At 42.2% G+C, this 19,172-nt stretch overlaps 2 protein-coding genes across 5 annotated transcripts in view; one reads left to right on the top strand and one right to left on the bottom strand.

Moving 5' to 3' along the window:
• TBC1D5 (TBC1 domain family member 5) overlaps positions 1–6,055 on the top strand; it is a 286,484-nt gene extending 280,429 nt beyond the window's left edge. Inside the window, exon 23 of the mRNA XM_028750607.2 lies at positions 5,866–6,055. Coding sequence (XP_028606440.2) covers positions 5,866–5,877 — 12 coding nt within the window. The 3' untranslated portion in view covers positions 5,878–6,055. The remainder of the gene's footprint in view (positions 1–5,865) is intronic.
• PLCL2 (phospholipase C like 2) overlaps positions 1–19,172 on the bottom strand; it is a 98,221-nt gene that overhangs the window by 10,259 nt on the left and 68,790 nt on the right. For all 4 annotated transcript variants that reach the window (XM_077937061.1, XM_077937063.1, XM_028750598.2 and 1 more), the window contains 2 exons: positions 13,857–16,343; positions 10,554–10,757 (listed from right to left, as the gene is read on the bottom strand). In XM_077937061.1, coding sequence (XP_077793187.1) covers positions 10,554–10,757; positions 13,857–16,343 — 2,691 coding nt within the window. The remainder of the gene's footprint in view (positions 1–10,553; positions 10,758–13,856; positions 16,344–19,172) is intronic.

Here is a 19,172-nt window from a genome sequence, read left to right as displayed (position 1 = left end):
GTTTTCCTCCTCCAAAAACTAGGTGCGTCTTATGGTCTGGTGCGTCTTATAGAGCAAAAAATATGGTGCCTTTGAAAAGTTCACATATGTTCTAGTAATTCGATCATATGCGAATGTACAAGATTCTATAATTGCCTCCCTAAGGAAAACATATTCACAGGGCTGTTATTTGTACTCACTTATTTATTTGCTAATATGCCAAGTCATCCTTCTTTACTAACAGGCATTTCAAAGTGTCAGAATTTGCCATGTTAATTGTGTCTGAGTGTTTGTGGATTCTACAGATTTAGAGGTGTAGTTAGGCAATAAAATGCATAGGTTGCTCCTTTTAGAATACAGTGCTTCCATGAGAACATTCTGTATATATGTTTCGACCCACAAATCCCAGAAGCAATGCTGAACATTGATTTCATGGCTAGAGTTTAAATTGGCCCTGTGTGGATACATAAAAGTCCACAATCCTGAATCTTGCCAAGTATTGCTTGTCGGAACAAAATGCAGTCAAACAGGGCCTGAGATCTGTCAAATATTTCCTCACATATCCACTGCCTAGCAAACAGCAAGGCAGCCAGGGAAATGTCACTACACTGATGAGTTGAAACCGTTTTCACTAAAGAAGGGAACTGCCACAACACTGCAGAAACATCTCCAAGCCAGGTGAGGTCAACTTCGTATAGTTTCATAGTCTCCCTACTCCTAAAAAATAGCCCGGTCTCAATTTCTCTCCTATAAAAATAAGGGGCAAAAGATCATGCAACCCATATATTTTATAAATAATGCACAGAAAGGCAAATTATCTTTAAATTATTTTAAGACTCCTCAAGAAACATTTAATGAAGGCAGCACATTGAATTAGCAGGTGGGGAATTGTACCGTGCCCTGTGCTAGACTGTATATCCTGTGCCCACCAACTGATTTAAAAATTTGGTTCATAAAGTCACAAGTTTAATGATGAAGGCCTTTGAAATGCTTTCAGTAAACCCATTGCATCCCATTGATTTCAGTTGGTTTACTCTAAGCATGACAAACTCTGAAGCCAATCCCAGCGTTCAGTTAGTGATTATTTTCTGAAGATTCAATACAGCAATAAGTCTTCAATATATAGCAATAAGCAATACCTTATAGCAATATCTTCAGCTGTCAAGTTAATGTGATCCATCTCCAAAATACAGAAAATCCAATAGCAGAAAGAAATCCTTTGTAATCCTCTTTTTGTTTTCAGATTATCATTTACTCATTATTTCAGTGTCTCACTTTCAGGGTTATTGGAGCACATTCAAAAACCTGTTTTTCATTACCTCCCCTCAGTGGAGTTAATTTACTTTAGCTTTATTCTCGTTTGTTGCCTTCTTCTGTCATGGTGTATTTTCCTGCTTCACCCTGAAACTACACTCTTCCAGACCAAACTGTCCAATTGGCCCAATCAAATAATGACTAAATAAGCCAGGATATGCACCCACATGCAGCCCCTTTGCTCCTCCTTTGGGGAAAGTGCAGAAACAAGTCACAGAGCCGCAGTTAACCATAGTTTCCAGTGAACTGCAAACTGTGGTTAGTAGCTTCCAAATGAGCTGTGGAAAGGAGCCTAAGAAGGTCCAACCATAAACAATTCCAATGAGAAAGCGAAATGGGACACATCTTAAAATCTGATAGCATGAAAAGCTTTTAGTGGCAATATAATGGCAATTAAGACATAAGCTTAGTAAAGAGGGGTTTTCTAAAGGACATGCAGAAGAAGTTAAAACAAAAGACAGGTCACTAAGGATGAATACAAAATTGTTTAGTTCAGTCTTGTAGGGCAAAAGCTACTTGCCTTAGGGTTTGATTTTACTTGAGGAATTTCTTTCACCCAATACACTGTTATACTAAAAGTTGAACTAGCAAAGTAGGTCACGTTAAGTGGTTGAATCTGACAAGAAAAAGCAACTTTTAAATAGTCCTAACCTAACACTCAGTATTGCTATAAGAAACAGTTATCCAGCCTTTTCTTAGTGTCTATCAGGTCTTTTTTATCACTCTTTTTCCTTTAGAATTATTTTGTCATTAGAAATACAGGGTTTATTCATTTCCATTTTTCATGGAACTGTGATAAGAACTCAAAATAAAGAGAACTCAGTGACTGAGCCGCTTGAGTGGTGTATACATGGAGCTGCATTTCAAATGTTACCCAAAACATTAACATTTTGAGAAAATACGCAGTCCATATTCTGTGGAAATATGGGCACAGCTTTTCTGAAATACATTAACTGGCTTGGAGTCACATCTAGGTATGAGAGCTTCATCAGGACCTGGGAATTAGGCAGCTCAAGTAAGAATTTGTCCATCGGGAACTTAGATGGATAGTTAGGCATGAGCAGTTATGCAACTTTATTAAGAGAGGTAATATGAAGGTAATCCTTTAACCTCTATCCTAATGACGAGATTGCAGAACTAGAAATTATGTACAGATTTGCAATGTCTCAAGAAGTTAAGAACATCTTAAGTATTAACCGGGCCCCAGGATCTATACATATATCAAATTGTGATGGTTCCAGCACATCCAGTAAGGGAATTACACTAACCCACCAAACAAGGCAACGATTTAACTATGGAGAGATGATTTAAAATACTATTTATCAGATAGTGACACTTGTCAGATCACTTGAAAACAGATACTAATTAAGATCTTACATGGCGGTTTGTAGTCCAACAACATCTGAAGAGTTACCTGCTCTCGCTATAGATCAATATATGAGTGTGTCCAAACAACTGCAATGTTCTTGGTTTGTTCAACATTTTACAGAGTCATAGGGCTTCATTTCTGACTCTCCAATCTAACCTAATCTCAAGCTTTGTCAGTAGCCTTCATTAAATGCTTTTCCAGAGCTGCAGGCTCACAAGTTGTTACTACAGAAATAGTACTACAGTGGTGCCTCGCAAGACGAAAAGAATCCGTTCCGCGATTCTCTTCGTCTAGCGGTTTTTTTGTCTTGCGAAGCAAGCCCATTGACAGCTTAGCGGATTAGCGCTACAGCAGTCTAGCGGCTTTTCGCGATCAGCTGTTAAGCGGGTTATCAGCGGAACAGCTGATAGGCGGCTTAGCGGCTTAGGAAAGGGGGGGCGAAAAAAACCCGCGGGGACGCGCAAGATTTTTTCGTCTTGCGAAGCAACCCCATAGGGAAATTCGTTTTGCGAAGCGCCTCTAAAACGGAAAACCCTTTCGTCTAGCGGGTTTTCCGTCTTGCGAGGCATTCATCTTGCGGGGCACCACTGTACCTGGGAGAAGGCCACTGATATTATACCTACCGCTCTAGCAAATGTGTAGCATTTCATAACCTCTATAATTATATTGGCAATAACACATAGCATGTAAATAAACTTAACAGCTATTGCCTATCAAAATGTTTTCTGAAACTTTACTTTCTTCGTATACCTTATAATTTCAATGATAACTTCTGGGATTGGTGAAGTACAGACCTTCACTTAAGAGGAGCTTTTTACATCAACCTCTGTGACAGCACATAGGGAAAAGAACTTGCAAACAAGACGGCAATCAATAGTAACCTCATTACCGACCAGCTGTGGTTAGGCCCAGGCAATCAAAGTCAATTTATAATGAAGTGTAATTGATCTTTCTACTGCTTTAAATGCTGTCCAAAATTGCCATTGTAAGAAAACAAATCTTCTGGGTGTTACTTATGTTTACAATAAAGTACTTGTCATTCATATAAGAGCTTGGACGAGGTTTAAGAAACAGAATTTGTCTGGTGTTCCCAATTGGTCTGAAAACCATGTATTTGTACGTTGTGGACTGCATGGTGCTATTCATCAACGAAACAAGTAGACAAAGCTTGAAAAGAACTTTATTGACCTCTCTAGAACTGCCTAAAAGCGTTTTCCCTACTTTAACTACTTTTTTAAAAAAAGCCATGCGGGAGAAAGAACCATCTAATAAATACAGCATCTTGTTCTTACAAGTTCTAGCATTTTGAAAGAGAAAAACCTATACTCACTTTCTACACCTGATGCATACATTTTATACACATCTAACATGCTCCCCCCTCACTCATCGTCTTCCCCCTAAACTATAAGTTGCTTTGGGACACTCTTCTGTGTGTGGAAAGTGACAAATCAATAAATAATACATAAAACTACCACTACTACTACTAATCATTTTATTATTATTTGTATGCCATCCATCTAACTAACTGGGTTGCCCCACCCACTTTGGGTGGCTCCCGAAAGACTTAGCAGGAGGGAACGGGAATTTGAACAAATTTTTGCCTGCATTTTTTTTGCTGCAGAATTCCCACTGCCAAACTGGGAAAGCACTGCAGTTTTTAAAAGCAGCATATGTACTTGATATTTGGAACGGTTACATCAAAAACAAAGCAAAACTCTGTCTGCACATGTGGATTCCTCTCTCCAATCCCCCTTTTGGATCCCAGCTGTCCAGTCCTAGTCACAAGTCCTAAGAACTCTTTGGATCCGTCACAAAATATCTCTCAGTGTCACAATGTAATCTAATCTTGGAGGGGGGGTCTCATTTCCTTGCATTAAAAGTGTAATAAACATGTTTTTGTATTATCCCCTTATACCTCATAATTTCATCACCCATTTTATCAGAACTTTTAGCTAAAGGAAAGCATTTTCTTAGGGTTTCAAGGAAATGCAGGACAGTAGGTGTTACTAGTCCCATGGTGAGCGGGATAAACCAATATTGTACAACAATTTTGTCTCATTGCAACTTATCAGTTGCCATAATGAATCTATAGAAGGAACTGAACATAGAACCATGTATGTTTAATCTAGTTTCGGGGTGGAGCTATGTTCTCAATTCCAGGTTGGTTACAGTCTTCTTGATTCCCAGATCTGAGTGTGCCAAATCCTTCAGTCGTTCAATCGAGTTGCCCAAAAAAGAGTACAGTGGTACCTCAATTTATGAACTTAATCTGTTCCGGAAGACAGTTCTTAAATTGAAACCGTTCTTAAACCAAGGCGCACTTTCCCTAATGAGGCCTCCTGCCACCGATGCCCTTCCACTGTTCGGATTCCGTTCTTAGACCAAGGTAAAGTTCTCAAACCGGGACACTATTTCCAGTTTTGCGGAGTTTGTAAACCAAATGGTTCTTAAACTGGACTGTTCATAAACCAAGGTACCACTGTATATTAACCAGGGGCCTCATGCTTGTTTCAAGAATGTTACGCGTTCAACTAGATATAGCAATGTTCCTGTTCCGTAACTTATGGTTCTAGCATCTCTCCACTTACTATAAATACTATAAATACATCCAAATGTGGCTTCAGGCTCAACTCCCAACTGAAATAATTTGCAATTTCTCCATTAGTCCACATAAGAATAGCCTGGGGGGAAATTCCCAAATGCAAACCCAACCATTTGCATGCAATAATGTATACTGAATTTTAAAAAATTGTATCGTGCTTTATATTTTTATGAGGAAAATGTATAATCTAACAACTATCCAGAGACATCTTAATTAACTGAAAATACTTGCTCGCTTGACACTAGTTCTTTAATAATTATAAGTTTCTCCTTTAACACAGAACACATTTTCATTCTATAATGCCTCAATTCCCTGTAGTATTTTGTCATTTTAAATTACTCTGATATTGGCTAGCATTTTTACTGGAGAGAGCTTACACCCTTGTGTAGGTTAATGAACAAATATATTGAGCTCCCTAGTTACTCATTGTGCAAAAATAAATTTAAAATACTAAACTAGAGAGAGGATTACTTCAGTTACCAGTGTAAATGTTTGCTCTAATTTTTATGGTAAGGGAGGTATTTGTGACAAAGAAATGTTAAATATTAAATTAGTATATTTATCTGAGATGGGATTGACCCAGGAACTGTTGTACTTTCAGAAACATCCATGAAAACCACGAAGCATACTGAGAATGAAGAAAACAATGTAAATCAGAGATAGCCCATGCACTCACCATGGAAACCAAGGTTTGTTTTTAAAACATTCCATAAGGAAATGCCCATGTTTTCACTCCAGTGCAGAGCAAAGGCTGCAGCATGTTAAAACACAAGTTATAAACTAGCTATGCAGCACAAAAGTAAAAGGGTTTCTATTCTTATTTAAGAAGAGTTCGACATAACTCTACCATAAACATCACTATGATTTACATGCAATACCTATACATTTGCAGCATTGCTTGCCAATGGAGACTTTCCTTGCCCCTTACATATATACATATCCTACAAATCAAGTTCTCTTGACCAATTCCTAATGACATATTGCAATGCTTCCTGCTACATACGAAAAACTACAAGTATAGTTTTATAGCAGCAACGTTTAACTTTCAACGTGGAGGCCCTTTGCTGCTAAGTTTTGAAATAGCTTTTGTACTAAGTTTCCTATGACATTTCTTGTCTGAAACTGAACTTTGCTCCTAAAAGCTAGGCAAATGTGCACCTACTGTATTATAGTTTCAAGCAGTTTCTAGTCTCAACAAAATGCTTAGAACAATTAATATTCCAAGTGCAAAGTTTAAAGAGATTGCTTGCATGTTGCAAATATATCCTCATCCCTATCTGAGCCCCGTCATCAGCTCCTGGCAAAGGTAATGGTGGAAATGCAACTTTGTCTATCTGTCCACTAACAAAAGGATATGGTTAGCAGAATGGAGGCGGGAAGCCAGTTTTGCCAACTTCCCCTCCACCCCACAGCTTCTGCAACCTTCATCACCCCATCTGCTCTGCAGGTTCCCCCACGCCCCTGGAACAGAACAGTATCATGGATCAGATGGTTCTGCAAGAAGACTATAAGCTCTTCTTAGTGTCTTAATGTGAAAATGGAATGAGCTACTCTCAAAGTCCATTTGTTCAATAAAGACAGGACTCACTTGAGAAAGGAACCAAGTTTGGGGAAATATAATGGGAGATGTTTCATTTTAGCTTGCTAAGTAACAGTTCTCGAGTGTTTCCCTTTTCCATGTTCCAGAAGCTGTATAATTTAATAGATATAATTGTATTTGCTATGTAGCCTAAGCATTAAAATATTCACATTTTTTATGAATTTCAGGATACATCTAGCTTTAAAACACATTTTCTGAAACATATACAAGGTGTTGAAGCTTGCTTGCTGTTTTTAAGTGACCACAGCTGCCCAAATTCTGGTAGCACAAAAGTGGAGAACAGACGAAGTACCATCACAAGAAGAATGAATATATAGAACTTGCCAGCATGACAAATAGAATAAGAAATAAAGATGATAAAATGTAAAAGAGGACTGGACGTTATATATAGATTATATGGAAAAATATATATGGAAAAATATTGTAACAAGAAAATAATCATAACAGGCTGACAAAAATACTCAGCAGTAGAGGTTACAACGTGGGATAATATAAGGTACAGTGGTGCCTCGCAAGACGAAATTAATTCGTTCCGCAAGTTTTTTCTTCTTGCGAGTTTTTCGTCTTGCGATGCACGGTTTCCCATAGGAATGCATTGAAAATCAATTAATGTGTTCCTATGCAAACCGACTTTGGACCAGGTCCGGGGACAGTCTGTCCCCCAACCTCTTCTGAAGGCTGGGGGGACGGGGGACAAGAGCTTTTCTTCCCACCCCCCCAGCATTTTAAAAAACCCCGGGACAGCAGAGGGCTTCTCCGCTGTCCGGGGCGATCTTAAAATGCTGGCAGGCGGCATTTTAAAATCGCCCCGGGACAGCGGAGGACTTCTCCACTGTCCGGGGCGATTTAAAAGCGCCTAGGAAGGCAGGCAGGGGGGACAGAGACTTTTGCCCCCCCCCCAGCCTTCAGAAGAGGTCCAGGACCTCTTCTGAAGGCGGGCGGGGGGCGAAAGTCTTTGCTCCCCCCGCCTGCCTTCAAAAGCCGTCTGGGACAGGAAAGCCAGGAGAAGCCGTGCAGCCCTTTTAAAGTGCGCGCGGCTTCTGCCGGTTTTGCGGGAGGTGGGGGAATTCCCCCACCTCCCAGAAAAGCCAGGAAAGCCCTGCGCAGTGTCTCCCGGCAAGGAGAGGCTGCACGGGGCTAAAGGGGAAGGCAAAACAGGGAGCGGGATCCATCCTGCTCGCTGCCTTGCCTTCTTCCATAGCTGCGCGCAACCCCTCCGCAAGGAGAGGCTGCGCGGGGCTAAAGGGGAAGGCAAAACAGCGAGCGGGATCCATCCTGCTCGCTGCCTTGCCTTCTTCCATAGCTGCACGCAACCCCTCCGCAAGGAGAGGCTGCACGGGGCTAAAGGGGAAGGCAAAACAGCGAGCAGGATCCATCCTGCTCGCTGCCTTGCCTTCTTCCATAGCTGCGCGCAACCCCTCCGCAAGGAGAGGCTGCACGTTTCTCCGCTCTCCCGGGAAGGCAGGCAGGGGGGAGCAAAGACTTTCGCCCCCCGCCTGCCTTCAGAAGACCTCCAGGACCTCTTCTGAAGGCGGGAGGGGGGCGAAAGTCTTTGCTCCCCCCCCGCCTGCCTTCAAAAGCCCTCCGGGACAGCGGAGAACAGGAAGGCAGGCAGGGGGGAACAAAGACTTTCGCCCCCCGCCTGCCTTCAGAAGACCTCCGGGACCTCTTCTGAAGGCGGGAGGGGGGCGAAAGTCTTTGCTCCCCCCGCCTGCCTTCAAAAGCCGTCCGGGACAGCGGAGAATCGCGTTGCCCGGGGCGATTTTAAACCCGCTGTCCCGGGTTTTTTTAAATGCTGCTGGGCGGCAGCGCTGCCACCCGGCAGCATTTTAAAATCGCCCCGGACAGCGGAGAAGTCCCCCGCTGTCCCGGGGTTTTTAAAAAACCTCTCCGCCCCCCGCCAGGCTTCGGAGCAGCCTTCCGAAGCCTGGTGGCGGGAGGAGGTCCGAGGACAGTGGGGAAGACGCACTGCGCTTCCCCGCTGTCCCAGAGATTTCCCTATGGGCTTTCGTCTTGCGAAGGAAGCCCATAGGGAAATTCGTTTTGCAAAGCGCCTCCAAAACGGAAAACCCTTTCGTCTAGCGGGTTTTCAGTCTTGCGGGGCACCACTGTAATGAAAACAACTTAGTAGAGTAAGATAACACAGTGTAAAAGACAGCAGTTAGGAAACCAAGGAAAGAGTGGGAGTAAAAGTTAAGGTTTATAAGACTCAAATAAATTGGAGGAATAAGATGTTATCATCAATATACATATATATGTCTTATATTTATGTATTTTTTCTTATTATCCTGTGTGTAACTCAGTATGTGTTGATGATATGATAAAACAGAAAAGCAAATAAAAATATATATTTAAAAAAACCTTGTAAAGAAGTTTCTAAAAATTGAACTGAACCAGGTATTGAAACTACAGTGGTACCCCGCAAGACGAACGCCTCGCAAGACGGAAAACCCGCTAGACGAAAGGGTTTTCCGTTTTGGAGGCGCTTTGCAAAACGAATTTCGCTATGGGCTTGCTTCGCAAGACGAAAGCCCATAGGGAAATCTCCGGGACAGCGGGGAAGCGCAGCGCGTCTTCCCCGTTGTCCTCGGACCTCCTCCGAAGCCTGGCAGCGGGGCGGGGACACCTCTTCCTGCCGCCAGGCTTCGGAAGGATGCTCCGAAGCTAAAGAAGCTAAAGCAGCCTGCCGCGACCCTCTCCCGGCTGGAGAAGTGACGCGCGCCTATGGCAGGAGCCTCCATAGGCGCGCGTCACTTCTCCAGCCGGGAGAGGGTCGCGGGGGGTTTCTTTAGCCCCGCGCGCGCTCTCCCGGCTGGAGAGGTGACGGGCGCCTATGGAGGCTCCTGCCATAGGCGCGCGTCACCTGGGAGAGGGTCGCGGGGGGCTTCTTTAGAAGTGACGCGTGACTATGGCAGCAGCCTCTGAAGGATGCACCGAAGCCTGGCGTGGGGGGGGGGCGGAGAGACCTTCTCCCCGCGCCAGCCTTCGGATGGCTGTCCTGAAGACTTGGGGTGGGAGAAGGGTTTTCCTTCCCACCGCCAACATTCAGAATGCTGTTCTGAATGTTGGCGGTGGGGAGGAAAAACCATCCTCCCACGCAAGCCCCGGGAACAGAGGGAAAGCGCTGCGCGCCTTCCCCTCTGTTCCCGTACCTGTGCTGAAGGCTTGCGGTGGGGAGAAAAGCCCTTCTCCGCACCGCCAGCCTGGCAAGCGGTTTCCCTAGGAACGCATTAATTGATTTTCAATGCATTCCTATGGGAAACCGTGCTTCGCAAGACGAAAAACTCGCAAGAAGAAAAAACTTGCGGAACGAATTAATTTCGTCTTGCGAGGCACCACTGTAATGTGATTCACATTTTTGTAATAAAACTAAACCCTTAAAACAACACCATTTTCTTTCCCCCCTCAGACTAAAAACAAAGCTACAGCATGGTCATATATATAAAATTGCACAGCAGTAACACACACACATGAGCATAGCATCAGATACACATCAAGCAAATGTTTTTGGTAACAATGACTTCCACAGGCCACAGCTCATGTGTTATTATCTCTACAGTTTCATACGAAAACATTGTTATACCCTCTGCATTCATGCAAATGATCTTCCATCCACGTGATTTGGAAGGTTAGACTAATATTTTGAAAGAAATATATTGTCTAAAATATGTTTAATAAAGGCTACTCACTGTTTCATATGCTGTTACAATTTTTTTCAAAACTTCTGGAATGATTCCTTGCAATTCCATAACGGGATACTGTTCGCTGAGATTCATCACAACCAAGGGTGTGTTATCAGATCTCACCAAGCGTGTAGATACTGCCAGAATGCATTGCATGAGGTTTGCTACAGGAGAGAGGCCACACAGCTCTTTGAATAAAACCACTGCATTCTGTTGAAAAGGAAGGAAGAAGTTATATTTCACTTATACACAATTTGAATCTCAATTATCTTTAGTTTAATATATTTCAGCCTCATTGTACAATCCTAATAGCTACCAAAATAAAACACCCCATATCTGTAGCCATGTTCTGCAGAAACATCAACTTTTTTGAAGTAATTAAGGTACCAACAAGGCTTGCAGTAGTTATCCAGAATTAAAATTAAGAAGATATGCTTTAGAATGCTTCTACATTCTAAAGTAATCCCACTTTTCAGCTGCAGTTGACAGTACTGTAATCATTTCTTCTCCCTGGAGAGAAACAGTCAAAATTCCAGCTCATGCTCTTTACTTGAAAAGCTTTCAGTCATCAATATTGTCATGCAAACTTTTTCTCTCTAGGAGTTAAGTGATCATGGGTCATTTTACATTACTCTTCAGATATATATTTTTCCAGTGCTGTATTATGATGTCTACAATGCAGGTCAACATCTGTTGATCCTGCCCAATGCTAGTGTATCTGTTTCAATTCACTTTAGTCTTTGATTCATCCTTTAACAAGGTAAAACGAATCACAGGCAGGAAGTATTATCCTAGAATAATTTAACATTAAATAAAATACCTAATATTAGTACTTGCTTAGTACCAAACTATGAGAACAGCAACCTACTTGACACGACAGTGCATGAAACAACATAGAAATGCTGAGGATATGGAAGGTCTTGCCTCAGCAACAATTTAATATGGGGACTTGTAAACATACATCTTAAGTTTATCCCCTTCTCTGACACTAGTTTATAAAGTGCCTTTACATCCCTTGATGACTGCAGAATCAAGTGATGGCTTGCATATATGAATGAGCCATTTTAGATCACACACCATAAACACAATGCTTTTTGATGCACTTAGCTCATACAATCAACTGCAAGCCAACAAAACACAACTATTTTCTGCAAAACAGGTATGCTGAACCCCAGGCTTGCAAGCCTCATCCAAGCCACCAAGCCTTTTCTGGTAGCCTTGAAGTGCCACTGAACAAAGTTCCTCTCCTCTTATTTATCCACTAACACTTAGCAGATCAGAGCACTGGAAACCTGAGCAGTGGGAGTATCAAAATAAGGCAGCAGCTTTCTGTTCTGACCTATATTCACCACAATCAACAGCGTATCCATTCTGCTGCAGTCTGGCTTCTGCAAAGTACTACGTTATTATCTTGCTGCCCGCAATTTAACATAACTTGCATAACTATTTATGTATCTTATCATCCATTTCAGTGTAAAGGAAATGTCAAAACAGTGTAGAAAGGTCATTAATTACTTACTGTTCATAGAACTAAACAAGAACAACATTGAACAAAGACCAGTCACATTTGTTTACCATTCCTGACCACACATGAACATGCCAACTGCAGCAATTTCTGATTTCTTTTCTGTTTTTGTCTGAACTCTCTGACACCCCTAGCTGGGTGTGCTTGGGAAACATCAGAGCAGAGCAGAGTACTCCCTCTGGTTTCCAGAGACCGCCAATCTGTTCGGTGGCAGTGGATAGAAAGGAAAGGCACTTCATTCAACGCTCATGAGGAAGGGACACCAGGGAGGAAGACGGCCTTCTCTCTGGCAGAGCGGTGGGGGAAGTTTCCCTCCCCACTTCCCCCTCCCTGCTAGAACACTACAGCTACAGAGGGAGCATTTTTTTCTTCCCATCCTTCACATGGCACTAAAAAGGAAGAAGTCCACCTCAGGATGCTGCAGCATACCATTGCTCCATCAAGTCGAATGCTGGGCTCCTTGGCACACTTGAGCTCCTGAACCTCTTTCCTATCTGCCATGGGTAAAAAGGTGTTGTGAAGAAGGAATGAGGGCTTTCTGCAAGCCATGTGTGGGGTGAGATGGCATATGCTGTGTGTGTGCTGTGAGTATATGTGCCATGAAAAAGAAGGGGCAAAGGTGGGGTTGGAGCATCAGAACCCACTAGTGCGTTGATCATAGGCGCCCTTGGGATGTAGCCCTCAGATTAGTCAGCATGTAATGCAGCCCTGAGATTAAAATTCTACTCTGGAACAGATTTTAATGAAGATCAGGCTATATATTACCAAAATAAATGAGAGTCAGTGTGGTGTAATAGTTAAGTGTTGAACTAGGACTGGGGAGACCCAGGTTCAAATCTGACTCAGCCATGAAGTTCACTGGGGGACCTTGGACTAGGGGTCTCTCTCTCTCTCTCTCTCTCTCTCTCTCTCTCTCTCTCTCTTTCTGCCTGCCTCTGTCTAATTTACCTGCCTAATTTACCTCACATAGTTGCTGAGAGGATAAAAATTTACCTCACATAGTTGCTGAGAGGATAAAATGGGAAAGAGGGAGAAGTGCCATGCCACCTCAAGCTCCTTGGAGGAAAAGTGAGGTAGTTTGTGATTATAAGTTGTTTCAAATGGTTTTTTACAAAAATATTGTTGGACTGTTTTATCACTGTAACTTGCCCTGGGACCTTAGGGTGAAGGGCAGGTCTATAATACTACTAAAAATAAAAATACAGTGGTACCTCAGAAGTCGAATGAAATCCGTTCTGAAAGTCCATTAGACTTCCAAAACATTCGGAAATCAAAGCACGGCTTCCGATTGGCTGCTGGAAGCTCCTGCAGCCAATCGGAACCCTCGTAAGCCGCGTCGGACGTTCGGGTTCCAAAGAACGTTTGCAAACCGGAACACTCACTTCTGGGTTTGCAACGTTTAGGAGCCAAAATGTTCGACTTGCAAGGCATTCGGGATCCAAGGAACAACTGTAAATAAATAAAACCAGTTAGCCAACCTTGCTATAAAACATATCCATAATCAGTCATCCTTCAGAACAACAGTCAGATAACAGAAAATACCTTAGAGCACAAAAGCTGAATCCAGTTAGGGTGGCATCCGTGCCTGAGTATCTTACAGCCATCACTTGAGGGCACTGATAACTCTAATCCTTACTTTTAACTGTCTGCAAAGTCACTGAACCTCTGAGCACATTACTACGCTTAACTATGTCACATTATTTATTATGGAAACATAATTACACCAGTATATCTGTATGTAAAATGCTAATCTCATATAAATGGTAGTGAATAAAAGACGGTACCTGCATGTTTTCCCTCAAATCTGTGGCATCCCGTATGGGCTGGAGAGCATTCTTGAATACTTCGTCAATGGTTTTAATCCATAAAGTCCTCATACAGGCATATTCTCTGGATTTCTTGCTCTTCCTGACAGACAGGCCCCGTTTATGTGGCTTTCCACCACCCCTTCTATTAGTTATAGCAACGTGGACAAATAAGAAAGCATGTGCCAGAGCTTCTCCTGTTAAAGACTGAAGGGGGACATGGCGATAACCTGTCTGTAAACACTCAAAGGGAATTGTGTACTGCCCAATAAATTCATCCCCGATATAATCATCGTCCAGCACTACAAAGCGCACCATGGCGAGTTCAGGCAGATTAATCTGAAATTCAAAACTCTCATCAAAAATTGGGTTGTCCCCATTCTGGTGCACAGTTTTTGTCCTTTGCTCTGCACAGTCTGCAGGGATCCCATGGATTTCTACATAGACATAAGGGTCTACAACATCACCTTTGGCACCTGACCCTTTTGGTTTAGGAAAGTTCTGTCCGCTAATAATCTTAACATGAAGGAGCTGAGGTGAAACTCCAGGCACAGAGTCCTTCGTATTTGCACTGAAGTAAGAGACTTCTTCCCGCATGATAGCAGGTCGAAGAACATAGCCACAGTTACCGTTTTGTCGAAACCAACCAATGTTGAGGTCCATCATTAATCCAGGTGTCTGAAAGTTCATTGCTACTATCTGACAGCCACACTTCCAAAAATCCTGTGGGTTCATATTACTAGAATCAATCCTCATAGGGCTGGGGAAAACCCTGGCGAGAAAACGTTTGTTGTAATTCACAAAGTCTCCAGGGTTTTCATTGGCATATTTGGTAGCAAGCACTTCATTGAAGGAGCAAACTTCCCAGTATTTTTGAAGCTGAAATGAAACCTGAAAATCTTTAAATTGAACCGACTTACACATGCTTACCAGTTCTGAAAGCTCTTTGCAGAGCTGAAACCGTTTTACTGTGATAATATTCTGTTGTTCCACACCCTCTTTCCCCATTCTCTGGGACATTTCTACGCCTTCGTCTTCATCTGTGACATCTCCCTCTAGCCCAGAACAATTAGGAGACAGCTTCTTGGCTTTAATTAGTATTTTCCCTCTAAGAGATTCAGGAGAAGGCAGATATGATTCCTCTGTGTTTGGAGACTGCGTGTGGACCTTGTCTCCCAATATTTTCTTTATATGCTGAACCATCACCTTCTGCTGCTTGAGACAACAGTGGTTTTCTAAGCACAAAATAAGAGGGTATTCCGAAGCAACGAATGCATATTTGTTTATGATGTCGATTACACTGCGGAAGACTATCTGCGAGGTCATGGTGTGCCCTGTGTAAATTACTGGTTCATTGTCAGGACCATCCCACACATCCAACTCGACACACCGGCACCCCATTTTCAAAGCACGAATGTATCCTGTGATATCAGATGGGCCACGGAACTGATCCTCTATCAAGTACGTGTTGTGAGATGAGTTTATGAAATAATGAGATAGAGGGTGGTTCATGCCCTGGCACACTTTTTTGTGCTCTGGGTCAAATATATGGCATTCCGGAGAAGTAAGATAATTTGTAAAACCGTCTATGGAAAGCCAGCCCTTTTCCTGGCCCTCTTTAGATGGCTCATATTTGTGAATAATATCCAGGCTTATCTCTTCGGTGACATGTGCAATACCCTGTTCTGCTTCTAAAAACATCATAAGGTCCTTTGTGTCCAGGAATTCTTTATTGCTAGAAAATTGAACTAACAAAAAATAGATCTCAGGGCGAGTGCAAAGCTCATGAAAGACTTCAATAAATTCTTCCTTTGTGATTTCTGTACCAGGTTTGTCTTTTGTTCTGTGTAGCTCTTTGAACTTCAATTCAATTTTACTAGTTTTTAAACCAGGATTTAAATTTTTTATAAACTGTACAGCTCTGCACATGGATATGCGCCCCAAATTATCAATATCTGTTTCTTTAAACATTTGTGAAACCCATGAAGTCCGCATTTTATCTTGGCTACTTTCTAGCATATCTAACGTGTGTTTTCCATACGATATCAGGTATCTCAGTCCAGTGACCCAAATATTTGCAACATCTGCAGAATTTGCAACGAGATCTAGAGACTCATAATTATCTCCATAAATAATAGAAAATGCACAGTCTTCCGAAATCTGTTCCGAAATTCCATTGCTACGAAAAATGTCTGTATTTTTCCCTGTTCTCACTTCTTTGATTGATTTAACATCAATCTTTGCTTTCTCAGAATCCTTCTTCGAAGGCTCCCAACGTAAAGACTGCATGTCTGCATCTAAAAGGAAGTACCGGTGGTAAATTCTAGAGTTGGAGCGAACCTTTCTGAGTTCTGAGCCTTCAACCATGGCGTTAATACAGTCACTTGCACTGCTGATCTTCTTTTCAGTTGGCATACTGCTAAATGACACTGTCTTTTTCCGTTCTCTTTTTTGCTTCGTACCATCCTGAAAAGTAGAGGAAGGGAAAGTTGGTAAGGTACTTGCCACATGTTACAAAAACAAAATATTCTTAAAAGATCTGTTGAGGACTAACATGTATGTCCACCAGTACTGACATCTATGCAGAATGAATTAAAAGCTACACTAAAAGGTAACAGATATACAATTTACCCTTATGCTGTTGTGTCCAACTGAGCTCAGTACGACTTATTACCAAGTAAGTATACAAGGGATTGCATCCTTAGGTGTCAATAGTGTTTTGTGGCCACTTTTTCTGCATTTTTGCAACAACCCTACAAGATACAGGGGTACCTCAGGTTACATATGCTTCAGGTTACATACGCTTCAGGTTACAGACTCTGCAAACCCAGAAATAGTGCTTCAGGTTAAGAACATTGCTTCAGGATGAGAACAGAAATTGTGCTCCGGCGGCGCGGCGGCAGCAGGAGGCCCCATTAGCTAGAGTGGTACCCCAGGTTAAGAACAGTTTCAGGTTAAAAACGGACCTCCAGAACGAATTAAGTACTTAACCCGAGGTACCACTGTAGTATATATTATTGCCTCTCTCTTTTTTACACTCACAGGCAGGAGACTTGCTGAAGACCATCAAACCAACCAAACTATGCCTCAACAGTACACATCCAAGGATTACTGTACATTCTCTATAAACATCTAATGTGTTTGTGGGCATAGCTATATTTTAATATCTGTTGATATTCTAGGCCACAATTGTTAACATATTATTACAAATGCCCAGAATTTTCTTACAAGTCCTGGACAGAAGAGAAGCATATACTTCGTGTGTGGGTTGGGTACTGATTCCTCTGCAACGTGAGACAGAAGAATGGGCCCCATGACAGGGGGAGAGAGCAAAGGATATGAGATGCTGAACCAAGGAGCAAACAGCGGAGTGATGTGAAGCCTAGCAATGTCTTCCTAGCAACTAACCAAGGAGAAAGGAACCTGCGGCTACTGTTCCCATGGCCTCAAACACTCCCTTAGCCACTATTGTCTGCTAAGGAATAAAGGGGTGCTTTAAATTGAGATCCTGCTCCTGGGCATGAACATGGAAATGGGTACAGCTTGAAAAACTGCCTAGAAAAGGTAGAATTCTAGCTTTGTTTACATTATAGCAGGTATAGTGGGAGGCTAAGTTACACATTGCAGAGCTGCTGAACAGGGCTGAAAAAAGCAGTAGTTTTAAGTCAGAATTCAAACGTCCTGCTGGCAAAAGACCCAGTGCAGAATCTAGGAGCATTAGCTTCTGCCAACTTCAACTGAAGATGCATAACAAAACTCTTGGCTGCACAGTGAAACTGACAAAGGTGGGGTGGGGGATGAGCATAAGCTGCTTTTGGAACGGTTTCTTAAGATAATGGACCAAGCAAGTCTGGCTTGTCCTAGTCTTTGCATATTTAGTGTTTGGAATCAAATGGCCATCAACAATTAGTATCTACATGTCACCTTGCCTATTAGAAATGGACTAAGGTTGGCCTATTTATTGAAAAAATCAGGAAAGGCCTATAACTTAAAATGTCATTTTATTCTTCATGAAATCCTCTTCATAATTCTTTCCCCACTTTTCTTATTAACACACAGCAGTTGCAGCAAGCTTGGAGACTGAGAGGAAGACTAGTGAAAGAAGGGGTGTTTATGCATTCCTCTTCGTGCTGTTTTTCTCTGGTGGTGGGAAGGATGAAAAGATACCTAGTCCTCGAGGCTGCATACCTTTTTGAAGGAATGAGGGGATATATACTTATACTGCCCATGGCAACACCTATCCACGTATGATGGGAGCAGTGGGAGTGTGGGTGGAGAGAAAGAAGGATTTGGAAGTGGCAAGGAAGATTGGGAAAAGAACCAGAACCGTATCCCACCCCCCATACATGTCTGTATACCCGTACATATCAGATTTGATGGGTCTTAGTAACTTCACAACGTTACTCAAAATTAAAGCAACAGTATTGATATCTCCACAAGTATTTCTGCAGCAAAATCAAGGACACAAAGCTGATAGGAAGCAGAGCTCAACAGTAAAACTCTGGAGAGGGGGTTATGTTCCAGGGATCACGCCTAAAGCCAAAACTGTATATGGTCAAAACACATTGGGTACAATGGAAGGTGGGATTGCCAAAGTCTTTTTTTCCTGGATGTCTGCCCCCGCTTTAATTTTTTTCATAATTTTTTGGCCAAGTTCATTGAATGTGCATAAGTTGTGGGCTTACTGTAATGCTATTTGAGCACAATGGATGTGAATCACCAGGTTAAATTCCTGAAATTATCAAAATAATAAAGCAGAGCAAAGTTCTGATAAAATGCTCATTCTAGAGCAAAACCTGTCACACTGATGGTCATAACATCTAACATACAAGGGCCTGTTTACACATTTATAGTTGCTACATAAAATTCACTTTAATTATCTCTCCACATGGCAACTGTTACATGAGAAGAGAACACTTAACGATGGCAATAGATGTGAGGAACTAGTGTTCAGTAGACATGCTGTAAGGTTGCAAGGAAATGGAAGGTGGCTAACCACCAAACATGCAAGGAAAAACTAATAGCATACAGAAATTGGAAGGCTAATGCCTCCATCTATAGAGCCCCATGTATTCTCCAGAGTGTCCACCCAGCTCTGATATTCACATGGAGACATGTGATTGCAGCTCTGAGCCTTTGCCATTTCTATGTACAAATAAATATATGCATATATAGTCATCTACTTCCGTAACTGAAATTAATGAAGCCAATGATGGCATTCATGTTTATGGTACATCTTGCAACTGATGTTTCTACATACAAGAGAAATTTCAAGAATTTGGGGTGGAGAGCACA

Source organism: Podarcis muralis, chromosome 12 (assembly GCF_964188315.1).
Source record: "Podarcis muralis chromosome 12, rPodMur119.hap1.1, whole genome shotgun sequence".
Taxonomy (NCBI): Eukaryota; Metazoa; Chordata; class Lepidosauria; order Squamata; family Lacertidae; genus Podarcis; species Podarcis muralis.
This window is presented reverse-complemented; position numbering and strand designations above follow the sequence as displayed.